The sequence below is a fragment of the Staurois parvus genome, unplaced genomic scaffold (assembly GCF_062004578.1).
Source record: "Staurois parvus isolate SC_StPar_1 unplaced genomic scaffold, SC_StPar_1.0 ptg000029l, whole genome shotgun sequence".
NCBI lineage: Eukaryota > Metazoa > Chordata > Amphibia > Anura > Ranidae > Staurois > Staurois parvus.
In genome coordinates this window covers 3506584-3531590 of record NW_028317825.1, presented here as the reverse complement: position 1 = coordinate 3531590, position 25007 = coordinate 3506584, and the positions used below count along the sequence as shown (strand labels likewise).

At 41.4% G+C, this 25007-nt stretch overlaps 1 protein-coding gene across 1 annotated transcript in view; it reads right to left on the bottom strand.

Moving 5' to 3' along the window:
* Window positions 1-24428, bottom strand: part of LIMK1 (LIM domain kinase 1) — a 178856-nt gene extending 154428 nt beyond the window's left edge. Inside the window, exon 1 of the mRNA XM_089657278.1 lies at window positions 23862-24428. Within this exon, the coding sequence (XP_089513404.1) occupies window positions 23862-23919 (58 nt within the window). The 5' untranslated portion in view covers window positions 23920-24428. The remainder of the gene's footprint in view (window positions 1-23861) is intronic.
* Window positions 24429-25007: the final 579 nt, after the last annotated feature.

The following is a 25007-nucleotide window of genomic DNA, read 5'->3' as shown; positions in this document are numbered from 1 at the left end:
TCCTGTACTATGTCTGCAGTCTCTGGTCATCTCCTGTACTATGTCGGCAGTCTCTGGTCATCTCTTGTACTGTGACGGCAGTCTCTGGTCATCTCCTGTACTGTCTGCAGTCTCTGGTCATCCCCTACACTGTCCGCAGTCTCTGGTCATCTCCTGTACTGTCTGCAGTCTCTGGTCAACTCCTGTACTGTGTCCGCAGTGTCTGGTCACTTCCTGTACTCTGTCTGCAGTCCATTGGTTCAGAATATTTTTTTTCTTGTTTTTCTCCTCTAAAACCTAGGAGCGTCTTATGGTCAGGTGCGTCTTTCGGAGCGCAAAATATGGTAATCCCTCTATGGCCAGTTCTACTCTGCTCTGCCTACGCAAATGCTACTGTGGACACAATGCTAGCATAGCATTGTGTCCACAGTAGTATTTGAGTAGGCAGAGCAGAGTAGGACTGGCCATAGAGGGATTACTTTGACAAGGTTGGCCAGCTTAAGCATGTATTGCAATATGTGTGAGCTAAATATCCCTATTTATTGCATAGTCTGCTTGAAAGGGTATATACCAGTGTGCAGAGGGTCCTTCAGAATTTCTCACATTAGTATAGTGTCCCCAAAAACTATCAGTCCCGGCACCTGCGAGCACTTGTGTTTAGCCCCTACGCTTAACCCCCACCCTTCTCCCCCAGCAAGTGCAGTGTCAGTAGGCCACTTGATACATTGCACACAAAACTGCAGTGTTCGCAGAATCAGCACCCGTACTTCCCCCATTCACTGCCCAACCCGGAATTCAGGTGGAAACAGCAAATTTAACTACTCCTTGATTTTGTGGATCTGTTTTTCACGGAAGATCTGTATGCATTGATTGTGGATCAAAGCAATTTATATGCACAACAATTTATCGCCACCAACCCAAATTCGAACCTTGCCAGACCATTCGCATGGAAATCCATTATGGTTTCCAAATTTAAATTTTTTTTGGGCCTAACCCTCAACATGGGCATTACTGAGAAAAATGAATTGTGGTAGTATTGGTCCACAGACCCAGTTCATCATATGCCCGTGTTCTCTGCTGTCATGGCCAGGCATAGATAGAGTATAATGTGTTTTGCGCACTTCAATGACAATACACTGTCATCCTCGGGGTGACCTTGAATTTCACCTTAACCAAAAATTTGCAGATGTCTATACTCCCGAGCAAAAAAATCTGTGTTGATGAGTCGCTCATTAATTTTTCTGTCCACCTTCCATTCAAACAATTTCTCCCCAGCAAGCGTGCCAGATATGGGGTCAAGATGTATAAGACCTGTGAGAGGGCAACAGGCTATACATATAAGTGTCGGAGACAGAGGTATAGGTAACGCTGAAAGAGCGCTGCGATAGGTAGGAGGGGAACCAGGAGAGAGCAGAGTCTCTGAGGCCAAGAGAGTGGAGTTTTTTGAGGAGGAGGGGATAGTCAACAGTATCAAAAGCCACAGCGTGGTCAAGTAGGAAAAGTATAGAGTAGTGGCCATTGGTTTTTAGCAGTTAGTAGATCATTAGTGAGTTTTAGTAGGGCAGTTTCAGTGGAGTGGAGTGAACGAAAGCCAGACTGTAAAGGGTCAAGAAGGTTGTTGTCAGTGAGGTAGGAGCTCAGGCGATTGTAGACGAAGTGTTCTAGGAGTATAGACATAAATGGGAGCAGGTAGATGGGTCTTAAGTTGTTCAGGTTGGTGGGATTTAGTGAGGGCTTTTTAAGTATGGGAGTGATGTGTGCATGCTTTAGAGGGCTGGGGAAGGCACCATTAGAGAGGGAGAGATTGAAGATGTGAGTGAGGGAGCATAGGATAGAAGAAGGTGACCATAGTAATTGAGAGGGGGCAGGATCCAGGGGGCAGGTGGTGAGACGGGCTTCTGAGAAAACTAGGAGTAGCAAGGTCAAAAGAAGAAAGTGTTGAGGGAGGTTTAGTTTAAGGTATGCTAAGTGGGATAGATGTCTGTGCAGTGGAAATGCCCCTACGAATTGCATCAATCTTGTTTTTGAAATGATTTGCAATCTTGTAAGCAGTGAGTAAGTTACTGGGTGGAGCTGGAGGTGGAGAAAGTAGAGAGTTAACAGTAGAGAATATACGAGGACTGGATGACAAGGTATTAATACGAGTGACAAAGTAGGCTTGTTTGGCAGCATAGAGGGAGGAATTGTATGTAAAGAAAGCAGATTTATATAGGGTGAATGCTTGGTGAGATTTGGTTTTACGCCACAATCGCTCCAATGCACGGCTATGTCTCAAGATCTCTGGTGTCGTCAGTCTGCCACGGTAGTAATGGTCAGGGCCTGATGCTCCATGTAGTTAGAGGAGCAAGTGAGTCTAGTGTGGATGAAAGTGAACTGTTGTAGACAGCAGTGGCCAGGTCAGGGCAGGACAGGGGAGAGATACTGTCATAGAGGCGATCAGTTGTAGAGTGGAAAAGAGAAGGGTTAAGTTGTGAAAGTTTCTGTAGGTAATTGTTTGCTGCTTGGAGGGATATATGTTTGAAGATGAGGACACTGTGAAGTTGATGAGATTGTGATCAGAGAGAGGAAAGGGGATGTATGTGAGGTTGTAGACAGTGCAAAGATGGGAGAAAGCAAGGTCTAATGTCCATTGTGTTAAGGCAAAATATGAGGTTAGGTTAAAGAGTTGGGATGTAGCTGGGTTGTTCACATTAATGGGGATATAAAATCTCCAAGAATGATAGTGGGTATTTCAGAGGAGAGAAAGCAGGGTAGCCAGGCAGAGAAGTCATCAAGAAAGCGTGACACCGGTCCAGGAGGCCGGTAGATCACTGCAAACATCAGAGAAATAGGAGAAAACGGCCAAATGCAGTGAGTCTCGAAAAAAGAGAAGGATAGAGAGAGAGGGTTATGGAGGACTTGAAAGGTGCTCAGTGGGGATAGAAGCAAACCAACTCCACCTCCTTTCGACCACTGGGTCTGGGTGAGTGAGTCCAGAGAAGGCCTCCATAGGAAAGTGCAAAGGAGAAGCAAAATCTGCTGCTTGAAGCCAGGTTTCTGTAATTGCTAGTAGGTTAAGGGAGTGGGAGACAAAAAGGTCATGGACAGAGGTGAGTTTATTACAGACAGAGTGGGCATTCCAGAGTGCACATCAAAAAGGGGCTGTGGTTTTTAGGAGCATGAGAATTGAGATTAAATTGAGTGGATTGTGGCTATTCCTGGAGGAAGAAGGGCGCCTGGAGTGGTGGTGAGATACTGGAGGACCAGGGTTTGGGGAGATATTCCCAGAGGTTAGGAGAAGGAGGGTGAGGAAAGTAAGATGGGAGCAGGATGTATATACGTGCACATGCCTTCCTGTCCTGGTGTTTGTGTCAGCAGGTGAGTAAAGTATTACCAGGAGGTGATGACAGCAGTAGCAGGAAGATGATAGCAGTGAGGGTGTTATGTATGAACTTTGGGGTGGAGCAGAGGGGTAAAGAAATGAGATTTTGAGAACAGAGGATAGTAATATGAAAAGGAGGAGTAGAGGGGGCATATTAAAAGGTACATGGAGTGGGAATCAGACTTGTAGATGTTGGAGATGTTTCCCAGGGTGTTTGCTTGCAGTCCTTTCAGCGTGCAGTAAAGTTCTGTGTTGTGTCTTCCTGCTGCTTGAGTTATCCTGCTTTAGTTAAACTGTTGAGTTAAACTGCTGCTTCATACTCCAGCAGAAAATGCACTCACACAGGAAAATGCGCAATTTCTGCAACTGTACCCCCCCCCCCCCCCCCAGTCTGTGATCTCCCCCATAAGCTGGTCTAAATTTATAGGAAGATGATCGAATGAGCAATTCTCAGCCCCAATTAGGAACTGATGAGGATCACATGAATTTGGGGGGAGGTTGGTCAAAACCAGACCAGCCACACAGACATAAAAGAAAAACAAATTATTTGTTACATTTTTACATTATTATTACATGATATCTTTTATCACCAATTCTCAGCTCAGATCTTCTAATAACCGAGCCTTCACTCTACCCATCAAATCTGTTAAACATAATGCATATGATATACAAGATACAATTACTACAATCTTCCTACATCAAAGGTCTATGGAAGAGCCTCTCTATGAAGTTCTTAGACTGACAGACCGCTTCCTTAGGAAAACACAGGAGGCAAGCATTTCCAACAGCACATAAATTAAAAATCTGTCTCCTCTGTGAGGAGGAGGTATTGGAGGTAATCATTTTATATTCAGCCACAGAGTATTACTTAGGCCCTGTTCACACTGGCATTAGAAAGATGCATTTGGGGTACGTTTTTGCCACTCCCCGAATGCCTAGCAACGCAGGCCACAATGGATAATATGTACAGTGGACAGAGCTGTTCACAACTGAAAAAACATGTAGCATTTGTGTTGCCTCGCCTCACTGTGCGGCAAAAATTAAGCTACATGTCAAGTATGGGAGAAGTTGAAGCTTGTCAACTCCTTTCATTCAGGTCTATGGTAACACACTGTAAAGGCACCTGTAGCGTTTACAGTGCATTTACAGGGTGTTTACATCGTGTTTGAGTTGGAAAAAAACAACTCCTCCTTAACAAAAAAAAAAATCACTTCACGGGTGTCTGCGGGGCGCTTTTTAACCCCTTCACGCCTAAGGGTAAAACAAATCTAAATGCCTAAGCACAATTCTGCAACGTTGACATGTTAGTAAAACCGTACATATCATCACAACTACTTTGTACATCCAGGTGGATTATACCTTGTTTTTTTCAGGACAAATTGGGCTTTCATTTGGTGGTAAATTGTAATGGATAGCTCCTAATTTTATTTTTATTATTAAAGGAAAACTGGGCCAAAATAGTAAAAAAAATTGTTTTTTTTTATTTAGCTGTGTGTTTCTTGTTACGACCATAACCTACCACCAAAGCACAACCCAAAATAAATTCTCCAGTTCTTGACAATCGCAGCGATACCATATACAGTTGCAAGAAAAAGTATGTGAACCCCTTGGGATTACGTGGAGTTTTGCATGAATTGGGCATAAAATGTGCTCTGAACGTCATCTAAGTTACAACAATAGAAGAACACAGTCTGCTGAACATAATACTACACAAACATTAGATGTTGCCATGGTTTAATTGCACATAACATGTAAACATTCACAGTGCAGGGAGGAAAAAGTATGTGAACCTTTGGACTTAATAACTGGTTGACCCTCCTTTGGCAGCAATAACCTCAACCAAACGTTTCCTGTAGTTGCAGATCAGACCTGCACAACGATCTGGAGTTATTTTGGACCACTCCTCTTCACAAAACTGTTTCAGTGTAGCAATATTCTTGGGATGTCTGGTGTGAATCGCTCTCTTAAGGTCATGCCACAGCATTTCAATCGGGTTGAGGTCAGGACTCTGACTGGGCCACTCCAGAAGGCGTATTCTGTGCTGTTGCAGCCATTGTTTTGTTGAATTACTTGTACGCTTTGGGTCATTGTACTGTTGCATCACCCATCCTCTGCGGAGCTTCAGTTGGAGGACAGATGGTCGTACGTTTTCCTGCAAAATGTCTTGATAAACTCTAGAATTCATTTTCCCATCAATGACAACAATCCGTCCAGGACCTGAGGTAGCAAAGCAGCCCCAAACCATGATGCTCCCTCCGCCATGTTTCACAGTGGGGATGAGGTTTTAATGTTGGTGTGCTGTGCCTTTTTTTCTCCACACATAGTGTTGTGTGTTCTTCCCAAACAACTCAATCTTGGTTTCATCTGTCCACAGTATATTTTGCCAGTAGTGCTGTGGAACATCCAGGTGCTCTTTTGCAAACTTCAAACGTGCTGCAATAGTCTTCTTTAGACAGCAATGGCTTCCTCCGTGGTGTCCTCCCATGTACTCCATTCTTGTTTAATGTTTTCCTTATTGTAGATGTGTCAACAAAAATGTTAGCATGTGCCAGAGATTTCTGTAGGTCTTTAGCTGACACTCTGGGATTCTTCTTTACCTCATGCAGCATTCTGCGCTGTGCTCTTGCAGTCATTTTTACAGGACGACCACGCCTAGGGAGAGTAGCAACAGTGCTAAACTTTCTCCATTTGTAGACAGTCTGTCTTACCGTGGACACATGAACATCAAGGCTTTTGGAGATACTTTTGTAATCCTTTCCAGCTTCATGCAAGTCAACAATTCTTGATCGTAGGTCTTCTGAGAGCTCTTTTCTGCGAGGCATGGTTCACATCAGACAGTGCTTGTTGAAACCAGTAAACCCCAAACAGGTGTGTGTTTTTTAAGGGCAGGACAGCTGTCAGCAACACATCCAATATCATCACACTGATTGGAGTCAAGGTTGGCTCACTCCTGGCTCCAATTAGCTCTGGGAGAAGTCATTAAGCTAGGGCCTCACATACTTTTTCCTCCCTGCACTGTGAATGTTTACATGTTATGTGCAATTAAACCATGGCAACATCTAATGTTTGTGTAGTATTATGTTCAGCAGACTGTGTTCTTCTATTGTTGTGACTTAGATGATGTTCAGAGCACATTTTATGCCCGATTCATGCAAAACTCCATGTAATCCTAAGGGGTTCACATACTTTTTCTTGCAACTGTATGTGTATGTTATTTGTTGTTTGTATCCGTAGTACAGCCCAGAAACAATAGTGCGCATTTTGTTTTTGTCTTTTATTTTTTTTTTTTTTTTTTTTTTTTTTTACACAAAACACACTGTCACTGACACTGACATTAACACTAAATGACACTGTTAATAATTTTTTTTAAATCCTGACCTTTGACCTTGACCTTTGACCCTGACCTTGACTCAAACACTAACCCTGGTACTGAACTAGATCAAACCTTGATCTAGGTATTTTTCTTTATTTTTTATTTTATTTTTTAATATTTATTTATTTATCTTTTTTTTTTTTTTTTTTACAAACTTTTTTTTATCTCTCTATGTCAGGAGTTCGAGAGATACAATGTATCTCTCTTCTCCATTCATAGAGAGAGAGAAAACAAGGGGGCAGGGCTGCACAGTGACTGATCACTGTGATAGCCAATCAGAGGCTATCACAGCGATCACGTGACCCGAATTCGGGAGTCCCGGGTCCCGATCGTTAGAACGGGACCCGGGGCTCTCAGTGACACCACGGTCTCGGTGCTGGGAGCGCGCCGAGCGGCGCGCTCCCAGCACAAAGACAGGTACGCAAATATGCGGCCCCACGGAAAAAAGCCCAGGTCCGTGAGGCCGCATATTTGTGTTACGTCGGCGTCAAGGGGTTAACACACATTAAATGTGTCTTAAACCCATAAAAAAATTCACATTAATGCTATAAGTCCAATGGTTAGAATGATAGCGTTAGAATGACTGAACTTGGCGAAAACCTCTAGTTGACTGTATCCCTCCTGGATGTACATACTTTATGTATCTGCTGTATATCCCTACTGTCAATTAGTTATTGAGACACCTACATTGTATTGTGGATTGCAGAGTTTATGCTGCACATTGTGAAGACACAGAAGCTGTTGGTAAAATGCATGGCATGAAGGTGCAATCAATACTGAATTTAGCAACTGCAATCAGCCAAAACTGAATTATGCCTACTAGGGACAGATAGTGCTAGTCTGAAATGTTTGTCAATAAAGGTGTATTTTAATAAACCAGAATTTGTCATAAATTTCTAGAGGTGAACAATGAGTAGTAAAAATTGATGGAATTGTAGGGAAACTACTAAGATGTCCATGTGAAGCTGATCTTTTTCTGTAACAGAAAGTACAATGGGAGGCCCACTTAGCTTGAGGCGAAACCAACCAGTGACTGGCTTGGTAGGAATCACTTTCTGCATTCACACTGACATTGTTCCATACTTGCCAGTAAATTATCTACACCATAGCAAAAAGCTGCAAGGAGTCAAGAGCTCTACACAATGCACTCTGCTTAGGCACTGCAAACAATTATTCATAACATGCACACTGAGTAAAGCTGTGGGCTTCTGCTCGTGACCACCTCTGGGCTCTTTCACACAGGAGTTCTGTTCATCTGTTTTACATATCTGTTTTCTGATAAAAAATGGCCAGCAATTAATTCCTAAGCCCTGGCTCAAACCGGTGCGACTTGCCATGCGATTTCACAGTTTCAAGTCGCAAGACAAGTTGCACCCTTATGTCGACAATGGAACCAATCAAATCAGTGTGACTTTGCAGTGGCTCAGCAATTTGAAAAAAGGTTCCTGCACTATTTTTTTGCAATTTCAGGTGAAATTTGCATAGATATCTGTGCATGAAGTTGCATAGATGTCTGCCAAGTCGCACTGACATGCGGCTTTCAAATTATGCGACTTTAAGTGAAGTTGCATGATTTCAAAGTCAGATCCAGTGTGAACCAGGGCAACAGGCATTCTGTTTTTTTTCACCAGTTCAGTCAGGTTTTTTTAAAAAAAAAAGTGGATCCATTTTTCATCAGTTTTACATCGCTTTTTACATTAGTTTTTTACATCTACTACCAATACAAAAACAGATGCAAACACAGGCCTTTTGTCTGTTTACATCCATTTTTTTGTCCGTTTAATTATTTAAATTGAACAAAAATATGGCTTTGATCCGTTTCATAAAACAGATGTTGACAGATGTGGATGTAAATGGATGATCATCCGTTTTTCCATAGAGATGCATTGATGTCTGTTTTTCATCCTTCAACGGATGGATGAAAAATGGACAAATGGAACATCCAGGGGCCTTAGGGCTTGCAGATGTACAGTGCCTTGGAAAAGTATTCATACCCCTTGACATTTTCCACATTTTGCCATGTTACAACCAAAAGCATGAATGTATTTTATTGGGATTTTATGTGATAGACCAACGCGAAATGGAAGGAAAATGATAAATGGTTTTCAAAATTTTTTACAAATAAATATCTGAAAAGTGTGGCGTGCATTTGTATTCAACCCCATTTACTCTGATACCCCTAACTAAAATCTAGTGGAACCACTTGCCTTCAGAAGCCACCAAATTAAATTACACACAGGTGGACTCTATTTACTAAAGTGTTACTAAACCCACAACAGTAAAATCAGTCTGTATATGCAGTAAAGCATGCTTGTTATACTCACTGTGGAACCTAAGGGGTTAATCCTCTGCATTGTGTAAAATTTTTGTTTGATCCTGTCTTCTCTGATCCTCCCCTTCTTCCAGAGTCTCCCTCTTATCTCCGGATAAGACATATTGTGTGGAAACACTGCACATGCTCAGCTTGGTGTGTATTGCTAGAGGTTTTTTTCTTTTTCTTGGGAAAGTGGCCCTGTGCTGGTCACATGCAATCTGCACTGTCCAGAAAGAGGTCAGGGGTACTGCATATGCTCAGCTTGGTGTGTATTGCTAGTGAGGTTTTTTCATTTTCTTGGCAGAATGCATGTGGCCAGCACAGGGCCAATCCGCACTGTCAAGAAAGAGGTCAGGGGTACTGCATCCTCCTAGAGAAAACACCTCCTACAAGCTTTAACCAATGCTCTGCTGCACACTGATAAAAGTCACAAGAGTGCTTGAACTGCTGATGAGAAAAGGTATTTAGCAATTTATATTTACTAAAATAATTGCATTTCCATGTTCTGTGTGAAGCCCTCAGAGGTTTGTTAGAGAACATTAGTTAACAAACAGCATCATGAAGGCCAAGGAACACACCAGACAGGTCAGGGATAACATTGTGGAGAAGTTTAGGTTAAAAAAAAATATCCCAAGCTTTGAACATCTCAGGGACCACTGTTCAATCCACCATCCAAAAATGGAAAGAGTATGGCACAACTGCAAACCTACCAAGACATGGCTGTTCACCTAAACTGACAGGCCACGCACGGACAGCATTAATCAGAGAAGCTGCTAGAGGCCCATTGTAACTTTGGAGGAGCTGCAGAGATCCACAGCTCAGGTGGGAGAATCTGTCCACAGGACAACTATTAGTCGTACACTCCACAAGTCTGGCCTTTATGGAAGAGTGGCAAGAAGAAAGCCATTGTTGAAAGAAATCCATACAATGTCCCATTTGCAGTTTGCAAAAAGCCATGTGAGGACACAGCAAGCATGTGGAAGAAGATGCTCTGGTCAGATGAGACCAAAATTGAACTTTTTGGCCTAAAAGAAAAACGCTATGTGTGGCCGGAAAACTAACACTGCACATTACCCTGAACACACCATCCCCACCGTGAAACATGTTGGTGGCAGCATCATGTTTTGGGAATGTTTTTCTTTAGCAGGGACAGGGAAGCTGGTCAGAGTTGATGGGAAGATGGATGGAGCCAAATACAGGGCAATCTTAGAAGAAAACCAGTTAGTCTGCAAAAGACTTGAGACTGATGCAGAGGTTCACCTTCCAGCAGGACAACGACCCTAAACATACCGCCAGAGCTACAATGGAATGGTTTAGATCAAAGCATATTCATTTGTTAGAATGGCCCAGTCAAAGTCCAAACCTAAATCCAATTGAGAATCTGTGGCAAGACTTAAAACTACTGATCTCAGATGCTCTCCATCCAATGACAGAACTTGAGCTATTTTACAAAGAATGGGCAAAAATGTCACTCTCTAGATGTACAAAGTTGATAGACATACCAAAAAAGACTTGCAGCTGTAATTGCAGTGAAAGGTGGTTCTACAAAGCATGGACTCCAGGGGGGCTGAATACAAATGCATGCCACACTTTTTAGATATTTGTAAAAAAATGTTAAACCTTTATCATTTTCCTTCCACTTCACAATTATGTGCCACTTTGTGTTGGTCTATAGTGTAAGAGGTGTAGAAAATAGGCAGCCCCATAAAATTTAAATCCAAAGCCTAATACCTAATATAACAGTGATCTATCTTTGTCAATAGAAGATATTAGTGATTGCATTTTTATTGTACCATCACAAGAGGGCAGAACTACTTCCTGCGATAATAGGAAGACACAGAAGTAGGAACTAAAAAGCTAACACTTTGTTTCCTACAGGACAGTGATTACAGTGAACATATCCAGTCACATGTAATTAAGGGTTTTCTGTGTTTGTTACAGGTAAGCAGGAGGCTGTTTAACATGATAAATAGGACAAAATGACTTAACATGTGCCCTGGTGGTTAGTAAATGCCGCTGTTACTATTATACAATCAGATTACTTGTAGCATAAATGTGAATATATATTGCAGCTATGTGATTTGGCGGGAAGATACAGGGAATGTGATTTCTCTATTGTAATACGCTATTGTTATGCAGAATAGGTCATTAGCATATTTGCAGAGGTTTAGATATTCAGTATTGCAATTAAAGATGTTTATTAATGTATAGGAAAATACTTATTAATGTATATGGAAATATTTAGTAATGTATAGAGGACAGTGATTACAGTGAACATATCCAGTTACATGTAATTAAGGGTTTTCTGTGTTTGTTACAGCCATTCCTAATAAAACACTTCTGGTTTCACCCGACCCATCCTTCGCACAGTTGAATTATTTACCGTATGTGCAACAATCACATAAAATCCCAATAAAATACATTTGCAATTTTGGTTGTAACATGACAAAATGTGGAAAATTTCAAGGGGTATGAATACTTTTTCAAGACCCTGTAAATAGATGATCATCCATTTAAATCTGTGTCTGTTCAGGTCCACATAACAAGGTTGCATCCTTTTTAATTTAGACAGATCTGATCGGATGTAAACAGATGGTGTCCATTTGTCTGTTTTTAGGCAAGAAATATATTTTTTGTTTATACGTTAGTCATTTATTTTATTTATTTCAGGTACTTGTATAACGCGTCAATTTACGCAGCGCTTTACAAATATATTGTACATCCACATCAGTCCCTAACCCTCAAGGAGCGTACAATATAAGGTCCCTACCTTACATTCATACATACTAGAGTAAATTTAGACAGCATCCAATTAATCTACCAGCATGTCTTTGTCATAATTAGTTTCTTCAGCAACTAAAAAAATGAATGCAAAAACAGATGTAAGCTGAGCTGAACTGATGTAAACTGTTGCAACCTGAATCAGTAATCATCAGTTTTTTATTAGCAATGTAGAGAGGAGGTGCAAGTGATACAAATAGTAGTAACTTAGGGGGGGGCTTTGATGATAAAAAAAATTGAGTTTTCAGGCTTCAAGTTTTCAGATGTGTTTTCGAGTAATAGTAACTATTTTGAACCTGTCAACCTTCATTTGCTGTAAGATTCATACAGGATTCTCCCTACAGCCTCACGGAACAAATTACTTTTTTTTTACTATAATCTAGGGACATTAAACCCACTGTGTGTCCTAGGCCCCATGGACACTTCTGAACGATGGAAACTACTGCTGGAAAACGTAGGTTAAAAAAGTCTGTTTAGCGGGGTTTGCATAACCCGTTTATGTGCGTTTTTTTTAAAGATAAGCAAAGTAGAACCTCCCAAATGCCCAGAATGCACTGAAAAGTGGTAAATTAGTAACTATTTCAGACTGTTTCAGAGCAATACAGAGTAGAAGCAGAGACAGCAGTATGTGTTGAGATTAGCTAAGGTGTGAGTTGCTCATTAACATTTCTTTTGTTTCCAAGGGTGGGAAAGGTGTCTGGTGGAGTGAGTCATTAAGGACACCTTGCAGGGGGTCTTCATGAGGAAATTGAGGTGTAAATGGTCATTAACATATCTATTGTTTCCAAGGGTGGGAGAGGTCTGAGGTGTGAATTGGTCATTACAATGTGTGACAAGCTTGATAGGAACATCCTTGTGTTCAGTCTTTTGTCTATCTGAGTACCCTGAAAACACTGTGCATTCATTTTTCATGATGGAAAAAGGCTCTGGACAGCATCGGGAAATGAAAGACTTAAAAAAAAATTTCAAACACAAATGCTGAAAAACGTGATTTGCTGCGTTTACAAGCATTTTGAGTTTGATAAAATCGACTGCTGAATGCAAGTTTTCTGCGTTCAAAAAAACTACTGTAAACTCAAATGCCTGTAAATGAAGATGTGTACATGGACACATAGGAAAACATTAGGGTGAGTTCAGGGGCTGCTGAAAAAATGCTGAACAGCTCCTAAACGTGAGTTTATCAGCTGCAGTGAACATGAGCCCTTAAATGATAAATTACACAGCTCTCTTTAGAGCCAATACACAAGGCAGAAGACAGTCATCTGTGACAGATCTTTTTTCTTTTATGAGAACCCATTGTACCCATTCTGTTTCTATTGCTGTAAGAGTGCTCCATACTAAAATATTCAGATACTCCTGCAGTATAGCTTTCAATTTCCTGCTAGCGTACATCACCATCCATGTTCAGTGCAGCATCAGCACCTAGGTTATATGCAAGCGTCTGAAAACTACTCTAATATAACTAAACTTTAGCATACACCGCACTGTAAAGCTCATCCATGATGCATTTTATAAAATCACTGAATTTGCTCTAGCTCACTGCACCGTCTGTGATTTTTCAAAAGATGCAATTACAGGATTAAAACTTGTTGCCACCATCTGTCAATGTTCTGTACTTACTCTCCCAGTTTTTTCTGCATCTGTCACAAACATCGCATAGCACCTGCCACTAAACATTTTACCATCCCCCCTAGCAACCATCCACTGCACTAATACTGCCACCCAAATTAACAGCCAGCCATTATCATTGTCCACAATGTATGCTGTACTAAACCACAGACCATCTGAAATAACATCAATCACTTTACATTGTATCATTACCCATACTGTTGCAGTTTACTGCTTTACTCCCCAATGTAATAGCGGCCTCCAAACTTCTGATAGACTGTAAACCTAAACTACAGTCATGCACTGCACTGATACAATGTTTTACATAGACTCACCCCCAAAACACAGCATGTGGTTCCATGTGTTCCCTCTCTGTCTTTTCAGCTACCAGTATGACTATATTTTAAAAGAATGTAGCAGGTCTTCCACCAAAGTTCTGGTTCACACTTGTGATTTCAGACATGACTTGAGTTACACAGAATCGCATGACAATGGAAATCACAGAAATCACATTGTTTTCAATGGTGCCTGTTCACATCAATGCAGTGCAGAGTGATTTTGGAAAGGGGTCCAGAGCTATTTTAGTGCAATTCCATGGCACTTTTGGCCCCATAAAAGATGCAAACTAAATTCACCAACCAAGTCGCACTACATAACTGCATTGAAAATCAGATCAAATCACAGCTGCAGCAGTGTGAGCCTAGCCTAAACTTTGTACCCAAACTTTGCTCCTTTCTGTCAATGAGCATCCAAACATTGCCTCTATTTCTGGTGTCACAGGAGACAGAGGGCAGCAGAATCCATAGGTTCCTTATGCTGTCAGACAAACTCCTATGAGGAGGGTGTGGGGGCACAGCTTGCTGGCGTTGTGCATGTCTATGGATGCACACTGCCTGGCTCAGGACTATGCACTCACAGGAGCCCCATTAGCACCCAGCTTGCTGAGGGGGCACTCAGAAAAAGGAGTGGACAGTAAAGGACTGCACTGTGCAATATTGTAATATTTGTAAAATATATTGTAATATTTTAATTAAAAAAAAATAGCCTTTAATATCACATCAAGTTTTAAAAATGATAGAAGCTGAAAGAATACTATGTGCATCTGCTCCAGATTCTGTCTGCTCCAGTTTTAATAAATTCCCCTGTTACACTGCAACTAAACTATACAAAATCCATCTTGAATTATGGACATCATATACCTCTGTACATAGTTGACCTCCTACCATTTATAGTACCTGGTGAGTTCTACTCTGCCAACAGCTATGGTTTTGGTCACTGTACCCTGTACTTACAGGTAACTAGCAAACTGACACCAAGGTAACCAGATCATTACTCTGCTGCAGCTCAAAGTGGTTGTACACCTTCTCATATACCCAGTGAAGTGAATAGCCTCAGGTGATACAAAGAGATTAAACATATCCTCCTACATACATTTTACTTGATTGTCTGCAGTCTTCTCTTCTCAACATTCCTTCAAAAGGGCTGATTTTAGGTAAAATCCTTCTGCATTTGTATCACAGAGGTGGGGGCAGGGAGCTGCAGTTACAGCTCCATGAGAGTTGATTGGAGGAAAGGTTCACCCCCCCCCCCCCCTTACACAGCACACAGGAGCTATGTTCTGTATAGACAAGCTCTATGCTGAGCTCCCCCCCTTCTGGACACAAATGTATCTCATGTGTGGGGAAAAATTCTCATTAGTGACTCATGCTGATAACGAAGGAATGAAGCACCTGATAGAAACTACACTTAGAGCTTTGCAGATAGACAAGTAAATACTACAGATATACAGTCACCGGCCGCTTTATTAGGTACACCTGTTCAATTGCTTGGTAACACAAATTGCTAATCAGCCAATTACATGGCAGCAACTCAGTGCATTTAGGTATCTAGATGTGGTGAAGATGACTTGTTGAAGTTCAAACCGAGCATCAGAATGGAGATTTAAGTGACTTTGAATGTTGCATGGTTGTTGGTGTCAGATGGGCTGGTCTGAGTATTTCAAAAACTGCTGATCTACTGGAATTTTTACACACAATCATCTCTAGGGTTTACAGGGAATGGTCCGAAAAAGAAACTATCCAGTGAGCAGCAGTTGTTTGGATGAAAATGCCTTGTTGATGTCAGAGGACAGAGATGAATGGGCAGACTGGTTCAAGATTATAGAAAGGCAACAGTAACTCAAATAACCACTCGTTACAACCAAGGTATGCAGAATACCATCTCTGAACGCACAACACATCGAAGACCACACCGGGTACTACTCCTGTCAGCTCGGAACAGGAAACAGAGGTTACAATTTGCACAGGCTCACCAAAGTTGAACAATAGAAGATTGGAAAATATTGCCTGGTCTGATAAATCTCGATTACAGCTACGACATTCAGATAGTGGGGTCAGAATTTGGCATAAACAACATAAAAGCATATATGAAAAATATATATATGCAGCGCTAATGAACATAGAGATATGAAATAAATAAATAAACCTGGACGTAACACACAAGACGCCAGAAACTGAATAGGTAGGATATAAGTAACAATAAAATAAAAATAAAATACCAAACAGGTACAGTCAATAAACTTGTTGTGCAAAATAATCGTGACTGCTGTGAAAAAGTCAATAATCTTGTTAAGCAGAATATCCGTGACTCCTGTGATAATGGAAATAGGTATAGATTGCACTAACCAGATAATAAAATTGCCTTGTACCATGTGATCATTCACAGATTTCACAAGTAGTAAGCAATGATGTCAGGAAGTGACATCTTGTTTACTACTATTCATGTGATCACTGATTGGCCAATCACTGATCACATGATCGGGCCCTCACACAGCAGCACCGGATCGCAGTGCCACGCGCTCCCAGGAGCGCGCACAGGCAGGGAATGCGGGGGCCGTTTACGGACGGCCACCCGCTTCGGCACTGCTCTCGTCCGGCCATTTATGTACAAGGGCCGGACGGGAAGTGATTAATCAGGCAGGTCCTTGCACCACACAGCTGTTGGTAGATCTAAAGGAGATAGTACAATCAGATTGTAATGTATATGGTGACCTTTAGCTGACCTGACAAAGTAGTCTATAAATGACTTAACTGTATTAAAGTAAAATCAGTGGGATATTCTGCAATGTTAGGCCCCCTTCACATGGCGTGGATTATGTTCCAATCAGCAGAGGATCTGCTGATTCTTTATGGGTGGCCGGGAGTAAACAGAGTTCCCGGTCCATTTACAGCTGGCTACCTCTGATCCGCTCTGCCTAAACGGAAAAAGATGGAACCCTCTTCTGTTTTTTAGACGACCCGATCACACCCGAAGGTAGGTTAATGTAAATGGACACAAGTCCGTTTACACCCACCTGTCCTGATGAATGGACGAATGATGAATGGGATGAATGGACCTTCCGATCAGCTCTGCCTAAAAAACTGACAGGTTGTTCCCTAAGGTAAGCTGTTTAACCCCTTCACGCCTAAGGGTAAAACCAATCTTGGTGCCTAAGCACAATTTTTCAACTTTGTTAGTGACATGTGTTCGTTAAACTGTACATGTGATCACAACTACTTTGTACATCCAGGTGAATTATACCTTATTTTGTTCAAGACAAATTGGGTTTTCATTTGATGGTAAGTGGTTATGGATATCTCCTGATTTTATTTTTATTATCAAAGGAAAACTGGCCCAAAATGATACAAAAAAAAATCATTTTTTTTTTAATTTGGCTGTATATTTCTTGTTACTACCATAACCTACCACCAAAGAACAACCCAAAATAAATTCTCCTGCTTCTGGCAATCGCAGCGATACCACATATGTGTATGTTATTTGTTGTTTGGACCCATAGTACAGCTCAGAATCAATAGTACACATTTTGCATTTTTTTTTCCCTAAAAACCTAAAACACACTGACACTAACTGGCTCTGATACTAATTATAGAAAAAATCCTGCCCCAAATAACTTGACCTTTGACCCTTACTTGACCCAAACACTAACCCTGGCACTGACCTAGATCAAACCTTGACCTAGGTATTTTTTCTTTTTTAAAATTTTATTTAAATGTTTTGTTTTTTACACATTGTATCTCTCTATTTACAGAGAGATAAAAAAACAATTTATCTCTCTCCTCCATTCAGAGAAAATATCCGGGGGCGGAATTCACAGTGACTGATCACCTTGATAGCCAATCAGGCCACATATCTGTTTGAGGTCGGCATCAAGGGGAATTATTCTCTGCATCAAATATAGACTTTTTTTGTCTTGGATAGGGCAAAAAAGCATTAAAACCCCAGCAGGTTATTCTTTACTGATTTTGTCCCACAGGGGAGATCTTTCCTCATCTTCTGACATGACAGGATGTCAGAGAAAATCTCAGTGAAATGAGGGGTATTCCTGACTTAGACAGTGGTCAAGGAAACATACGTCCTATTGGATGATTTACCCTTACCTTTTGCTCAAGTGAGAACTCTAAAATGTTGGATTTCCCCTCACTTTTTGTCTGTGTGACATCAGTCACAAGAAAAATGGAAAAGATGAAGCTACTCAGCAGGAATAAAGACAGCAATAATAACTTTACAGAGAGTCCAACCCTTCTCCCCAAAGTTTTGCCTTTAATTGAACAGCTTGCATAAACATTTTAAAAAAGAACTCCATTGTTATTTTTATATTAAAAGTCAGCAGCTACAAATATTGTGGCTAATGACTTTTAAGAAACAGATACTCATGAGCCTTTACTGAGGCCGGTTCTTCGCCAGCCTTTATGGGTGGGTGGGGAGCAGGCCAAGATTACATAATTCTCACCTAGGTGAGAATTGTGGAAGTGGGATTAGGTATCTGTCAAAAAAAGCAGTTGATGACTGGTACTTTCATTGTCATGCATAAAAACGAACGGAATGCCACCTTGTTACATTCCATTAAAGTTTAGGAAAAAAAAAGGGGGGGGGTGGAAAAATGCACGGCATCCCCCCGCCCACTTCTTTGCTGGCAGCTGCAATCACTACCTGAAAATAAAAATAGAAGTTCATCTCTGTGCAAATAATGCACACATACAGTATGAGGTATCGTCATGAACGTCAGATGCAGAAGAATATTTTGGGTTGTTCTTTGGTGGTTAGACTACAGTAATGTCAAGAAATATTCGCTAAATTTCAAAAAATATTTTTCTTTTTTTGGCCAGCCCTTAGATATTAAAAAAAGATAAGATCAGGAGATATTAATTTACTTTTATCACCAAATGTGTCCTAAAAAAACAAGATATCATTCACCTGAATACCTTAAAGTGATATTAAACCTAAAAGCAAACATTTATTATATTACAGCTTACCAATTCCTAGATGTGATTAGTTTTTATTTTTAGGCTCTCTCCCTTAAGGTGTCACTAAATCCCACAACAGTAAAATCAGTCTGTATATGCAGTAAGCATACTTCATATACTTACTGTGGAACCTAAGGGGTAATCCCCTGCATTGTGTAAAAATGCTCTTTGATCCTGACTTCTCTGATCCTCTCCTTCTTCCAGTGCGCCCCTCTTATCTCCTGACATAGTGTGGAGACACTCTGCACATGCTCAGTTTGGTGTGTATTGCTAGAGAGGTTTTTTTTTTTAGTTTTCTTGGGAAAGTGTATGTGATCAGCACAGGGCCAATCAGAGCTGTCCAGACAGAGACAGCATCCTTCTAAAGCAGAAAGAAAAGTAGTGGAACCAATTGCCTTCAGAAGTCACCTAATTATTAAATAGAGTCCACCTGTGTGTAATTTAAAGTGTTACTAAACCTACAACAGTAAAATCAGTCTGTAGATGCAGTAAAGCATGCTTGTTATACTCACTGTGGAACCTAAGGTGTTAATCCTCTGCATTGTGTAAAATTGTTGTTTGATCCTGTCTTCTCTGACCCTCCCCTTCTTTCAGTGTCTCCCTCTTATCTCCGGATAAGACATATTGTGTGGAGACACTGCACATGCTCAGCTTGGTGTGTATTGCTAGAGGTTTTTTCTTTTTCTTGGGAGAGTGGCCCTGTGCTGGTCACATGCAATCTGCACTGTCCAGAAAGAGGTCAGGGGTACTGCAGCCTCCTAGAGAAAACACCTCCTACAAGCTTTAACCAGTGCTCTGCTGAACACTGATAGAAGCCACAAGACTGCTCTAACTGCTGATGAGAAAAGGTATTTAGCAGTTTATATTTACTAAAATAATTGCATTTCCATGATCTGTGTACTGTGGGAGACCAGATATAGTGAACACAGGGTCCTGGGTTTAATAACACTTTAATTTCACCTGGTGATTTGGACAGTAAGTCTGTTGGTTTTCAATAGAACAATCTGTCCTACAGATGTAGCAGTAAGAGGGTTGAGACAAACCATTTACCACTGACAGTAGGGCTTACAATGATCAGTTTTTATTTCTGGTAAAAACTTTATGCCCAAAGTAAAAAACTCTTGCTGTAACTGCTTATAAAGTGTGTTGAAGTTTGGCTTCAATTTGTTAGTGTATTTCAGGATACTCTCCCACTGTTTTGTGTCAAAATATGTGTATGTGATTTTTATGCATTTTTACTGCATTTGCTGCAGGGTGGATTTGATTTAAATCAAACTGATTTAAATCAAGATTTAAATCATGATTTAAATCACTAGTCAGTAAGGCTTGATTTAAATCATAGTTTTCTACATAGACTAATTCTTGCTGGTATAATTTTAATATGCAAGTAGATGAAGATTTTTAGAATACCTTTTCATATTAGTTTTTTTATCCCCAGTTTAATAGGTTAATCATTCATATTTGGACAACTTTTCTGTGTACTTAGGAAGGAGAAAAATAATCATTACCTTAATAATAATAATTTAAATAGATTTATTCAACTGAAACAATAACATTACAGCATATGTTATTTGCTTAAACAAACATCCATGTTTGTTAACTAATTTGGCTAAACAAAATATATGTATTTTAAGAAACTTAGACTGTCAGCCCCTTCCTCCTCACACTTAGTTTCACTTTCTTCTTGTGCAGATCTATTCCACTCCAAACAATCAGAAAAATATTGTTTCTATTCTATTCACTGAACTTCTTGAAACTTAGCACTGAATGGGTTGATTCTGTATTCATAGGTTTGTAGAAGTTAGGATTAAGGTCTTTTTCTTAACTCTGTTCATGTTATAACATTTTTGCTGTGAAGAAGAGGTATGTGATCTCCGCTGAGTCCAATTCAGTTTTGAGAACTGCAAAAGTAAACCAAGCTTCTGTGATAATATCTTGTAGGCAGAGAAACTGCCCAATAATCTTACAAAAACCTCTGGAAGAGCATGACATTGTGAATGGATTAATGGAATTTATTTACCAAAAAAATTAAACATATACAGCCTTATTCTACATAATTAAAAAACGAATCTTTATTTCATGATGGAATAACCTTTGGATGGTAATATATTTTCCCCAAAAAGCATTTTATTCAAAAAAATCCGATTTAAATCAAAAAAATCCGATTTTTTTAAAACAAATCATTGATTTTTATCCACCCTGATTTGCTGTGCATTTTTAAAGGACATGTAACTCAAAATGCACCAAAAACACAATGCGATTTTGCTGCATCTGTCATTTATTTCAATGGGGGGGTGTGATTTTGGTGCATTTTTTTACCGCACCAAGCCTGCACCAAAATGCAACAAGCAGGACTTTGAAAAATGCACTGAAACATGGAAATATACAAACGTTATGACAGAAAAAGACCAAAAGGTCCATCAAGTCTGCCCTTTTTTTTTTTTCTTCGTTAGCTTTTTTGTGTAGATCTATGCTTGTCCCAAGCATGTCTGAAGCTATTTACTGTTCACTGACTCACTATCTCTGCTGGAAGTTTATTTCAAGCATCAACTACTCTTTCAGTAAAATAATACTTTCTGAGATTAGTTTTGAACTTTCCTTCAGTTAGTTTAAGGTCATGCCCCCATGTTCTTGATTTTGGTTTCCTGTTGAAAATACTGCCCTCCAATGGACCTGCAACTGATTAGTGTGAAGAGTTCCATAGGGATACATGGTCACGCGTTTTTCTTCCTTATTTTAACGCAAATGTGGATGAAAAACAGTTCAGTGTAAAAGCAGCCCAAATCTGCTAGTCATTCTAACACCCCCAAACTGACAATGCTGCTGTCCAAAGCTGCCCCCTATGCTCTTTTATCTAGACTGGGGGCACTCTGGATGAAAAAGCACAGGGGCCACCTTCGGTCAGCAGCATTGTCAGTCTGGGGGAAGCAAAGTGTTAGATGGACTAACAGATTTTGATACACTAACAATTTGAAGCCAAACTCTAGTTTGGTGTTGCTGGTCAGATCACCGGGTGAAAACAAGGAAAAACGCCTAAATAAAGAAAACAAATGCAGCCACCACATCTAATGAGTGGTAAGCTGCAATATATTTCATTCTGGGTTATGGGTTTAATATTGATTTAAGCAGCTGCAAGGCTTTATTTACACAGGTCAAAGTTGCAAAACCTGGTTCAGGTATTAAGATATATTTTGACCTTTATAATTAAGTGGGTAATGAAAGCTGCATTTGATTTGATTCATTGAAATTACTTTTTAAAACTTGATTGCTCTGGTAAAGCTTACATGAGACTTTACTGATTGGCTTTACATCTACTTTTGATGTCAACAGCCCAGCTCCGCTTGTATGCATTTATCTGTAACCCAAAAGGGATTCCCTATCAGTGACACTCTACTGTCATTCCATTATTTTCAGTTCTCCATCTGTAAACAACATCCTCTGTAGAATCCCCATCAACAGCAGCACATGCAGCAACTTCCACTGGATGGATCATCGGAGCTCACTGTCCCAACACATCTATAGACTGCAATGTACAACTCATATACTGTAGACATGCAGCCCTGCAACCAAGTGTAATACAGGATAATCCGCTTCAGTCATCTCCTTCAAGCAGAATCATCAGATCCCAGCCAGCCTGCACCTGCCAGCAGGCACCCCACTGTACAGGGCAGGCATCATGAAGAATAGGACATGCACCCCACAGAAGACATCTGACATCACACAGAACACAGCATACACCCCTCAACATACAACACACAATATGCAGAATACCCACCACAGAATACAGCACAAACCTCACAAAACACAGAGTGAACCCCACAGAATACACAATTACCACCACACAATACAGCATGAACCCCACACAATACAGCATGCACCCTATAGAATACAGCGTGAACCCCACAGAATACAGCATGAACCCCACACAATACAGCATGAACCCCACACAATACAGCATGCACCCTATAGAATACAGCGTGAACCCCACAGAATACAGCATGAACCCCACAAAATACAGAGTGAACCCCACAGAATAAACAATTCCCATCACACAATACAGCATGAACCCCACACAATACAGCATGAACCCTAAATAATACAGCATGAACCCCACACAATACAGCATGAACCCCAAACAATACAGCATGCACCCTACAGAATACAGAGTGAACCCCACACAATACAGCATGAACCCCACACAATACAGCATGAACCCCACACAATACAGCATGAACCCCAAACAATACAGCATGAACCCCACACAATACAGCATGAACCCCACACAATACAGCATGAACCCCACACAATACAGCATGCGCCCCACAGAATACAGAGTGAACCACACAGAATACAGCACAAACCCCACAAAATACAGAGTGAACCCCACAGAATACAGCATGAACCCCAAAGAATACAGCGTAAACCCCACAGAATACAGAGTGAACCACACAGAATACAGCACAAACCCCACAAAATACAGAGTGAACCCCACAGAATACAGCATGAACCCCAAAGAATACAGCGTAAACCCCACAGAATACAGCATGAACCCCACAAAACACAGAGTGAACCCCACAGAATATACAATTCCCACCACACAATACAGCATGAACCCAACACAATACAGCATGCGCCCTAAAGAATACAGAGTGAACCCCACAAAACACAGAGGGAACCCCACACAATACAGCATGCGCCCCATAGAATCCAGCACAAACCCCACAGAATACAGAGTAAACCCCACAGAATACACAATTCCCACCACAGAATACAGAGTGAACCCCACACAATACAGCATGCGCCCCACAGAATACAGCACAAACCCCCACAAAAGAGAGTGCACCCCACAGAATACAGCATACCCACCAGAGAAAACAGAATGAACCTCACAGGATACAGAACGAACCCTACAAAATACAGCATGAACCCCACAGAATCCAGAATGCACCCCTTAGAATACATGCACCTCACAAAATACAGAATGCACCCCACAATACACATGTACCCCTCAGAAGTCAGAACAGATCCCCTTGAACACATCATATGGCACTGAGAATATAGCACACCCCCAGTGAATCCAGCAGCCCCCCTCCCTGCCCCCAGCATCCTGTATATGGTATTATGGTGTCCATGCCTCCTCACCTTCCTCTTCCCCCATGTGTTCCTCACTCCAGCTGCAGCACAGTAACATCAACCTCATTCACCCCACGAAGTGTGAGGCCGCAGAGCCGGGAGGGAGGGAGGCGGCTCGGCCGGTGTGTGCAGAGCGGGCAGTATGAGGGGACCGTCCCGCCTCTATCCGAGCTTCCCTGCTCCTCTGTGTGTCCCCAGCATGGGAAGTGTGCCGCTACCCACAGAGGCTACAGCACAGCAGAATGGGAGGAGGAAGGACGACCATCCACATTTCCCTGGGAAGGGATGCGCTGTGTGTATGCCAGAACCCACAGGAGCATTATGTCATAGGCGGTGTGCAGACCGGAGAACACCGCCGTCCCGTATTCCCCGAGTGCGTCAGAACTGAGTACAGCGCTGCATTACGTCACCTCACTGTACTGTGTTCTCACTACAGCGTTCGTCAGGTCTCCTTACAGTGTTCTCACTGTATCGCTGCGTCACCTCACTGTACTGTGTTCTCCTCACTGCATCTCTACGTCACCCCGCTGTACTGTGTTCTCACTGCAGCGTTACGTCACTTCACTGTACTGTGTTCTCACTGCAGCGTTACATCACCTCGCTGTACTGTGTTCTCACTGCAGCACTACGTCACCTCGCTGTTCTGTGTTCTCACTGCAGCGTTACTTCACCTCACTGTACTGTGTTCTCACTGCATCTCTACATCACCTCGCTGTACTGTGTTCTCACTGCATCTCTACATCACTTCGCTGTACTGTGTTCTCACTGCATCTCTACATCACCTCGCTGTACTGTGTTCTCACTGCAGCATTATGTCACCTCGCTGTACTGTGTTCTCCTCACTGCAGTGCTACCTCACCTTGCTGTACTGTGTTCACCTCATTACAGCATTACTTCACTGTACTGTGTTCTCACTACAGAGTTATGTCACCTCACTGTACTGTGTTCTTTTCACTGCAGCTTTAGGTCACCTCGCTGTACTGTGTTCTCCTCACTGCAGCATTACTTCACCTCACTGTACTGTGTTCTCCTTACTGCAGCGTTACGTCACCTCACTGTACTGTGTTTTCACTACAGCGTTACGTCACCTCACTACTGTGTTCTCACTACAGCATTACCTCACCTCACTGTACTGTGTTCTCCTCACTACATTGC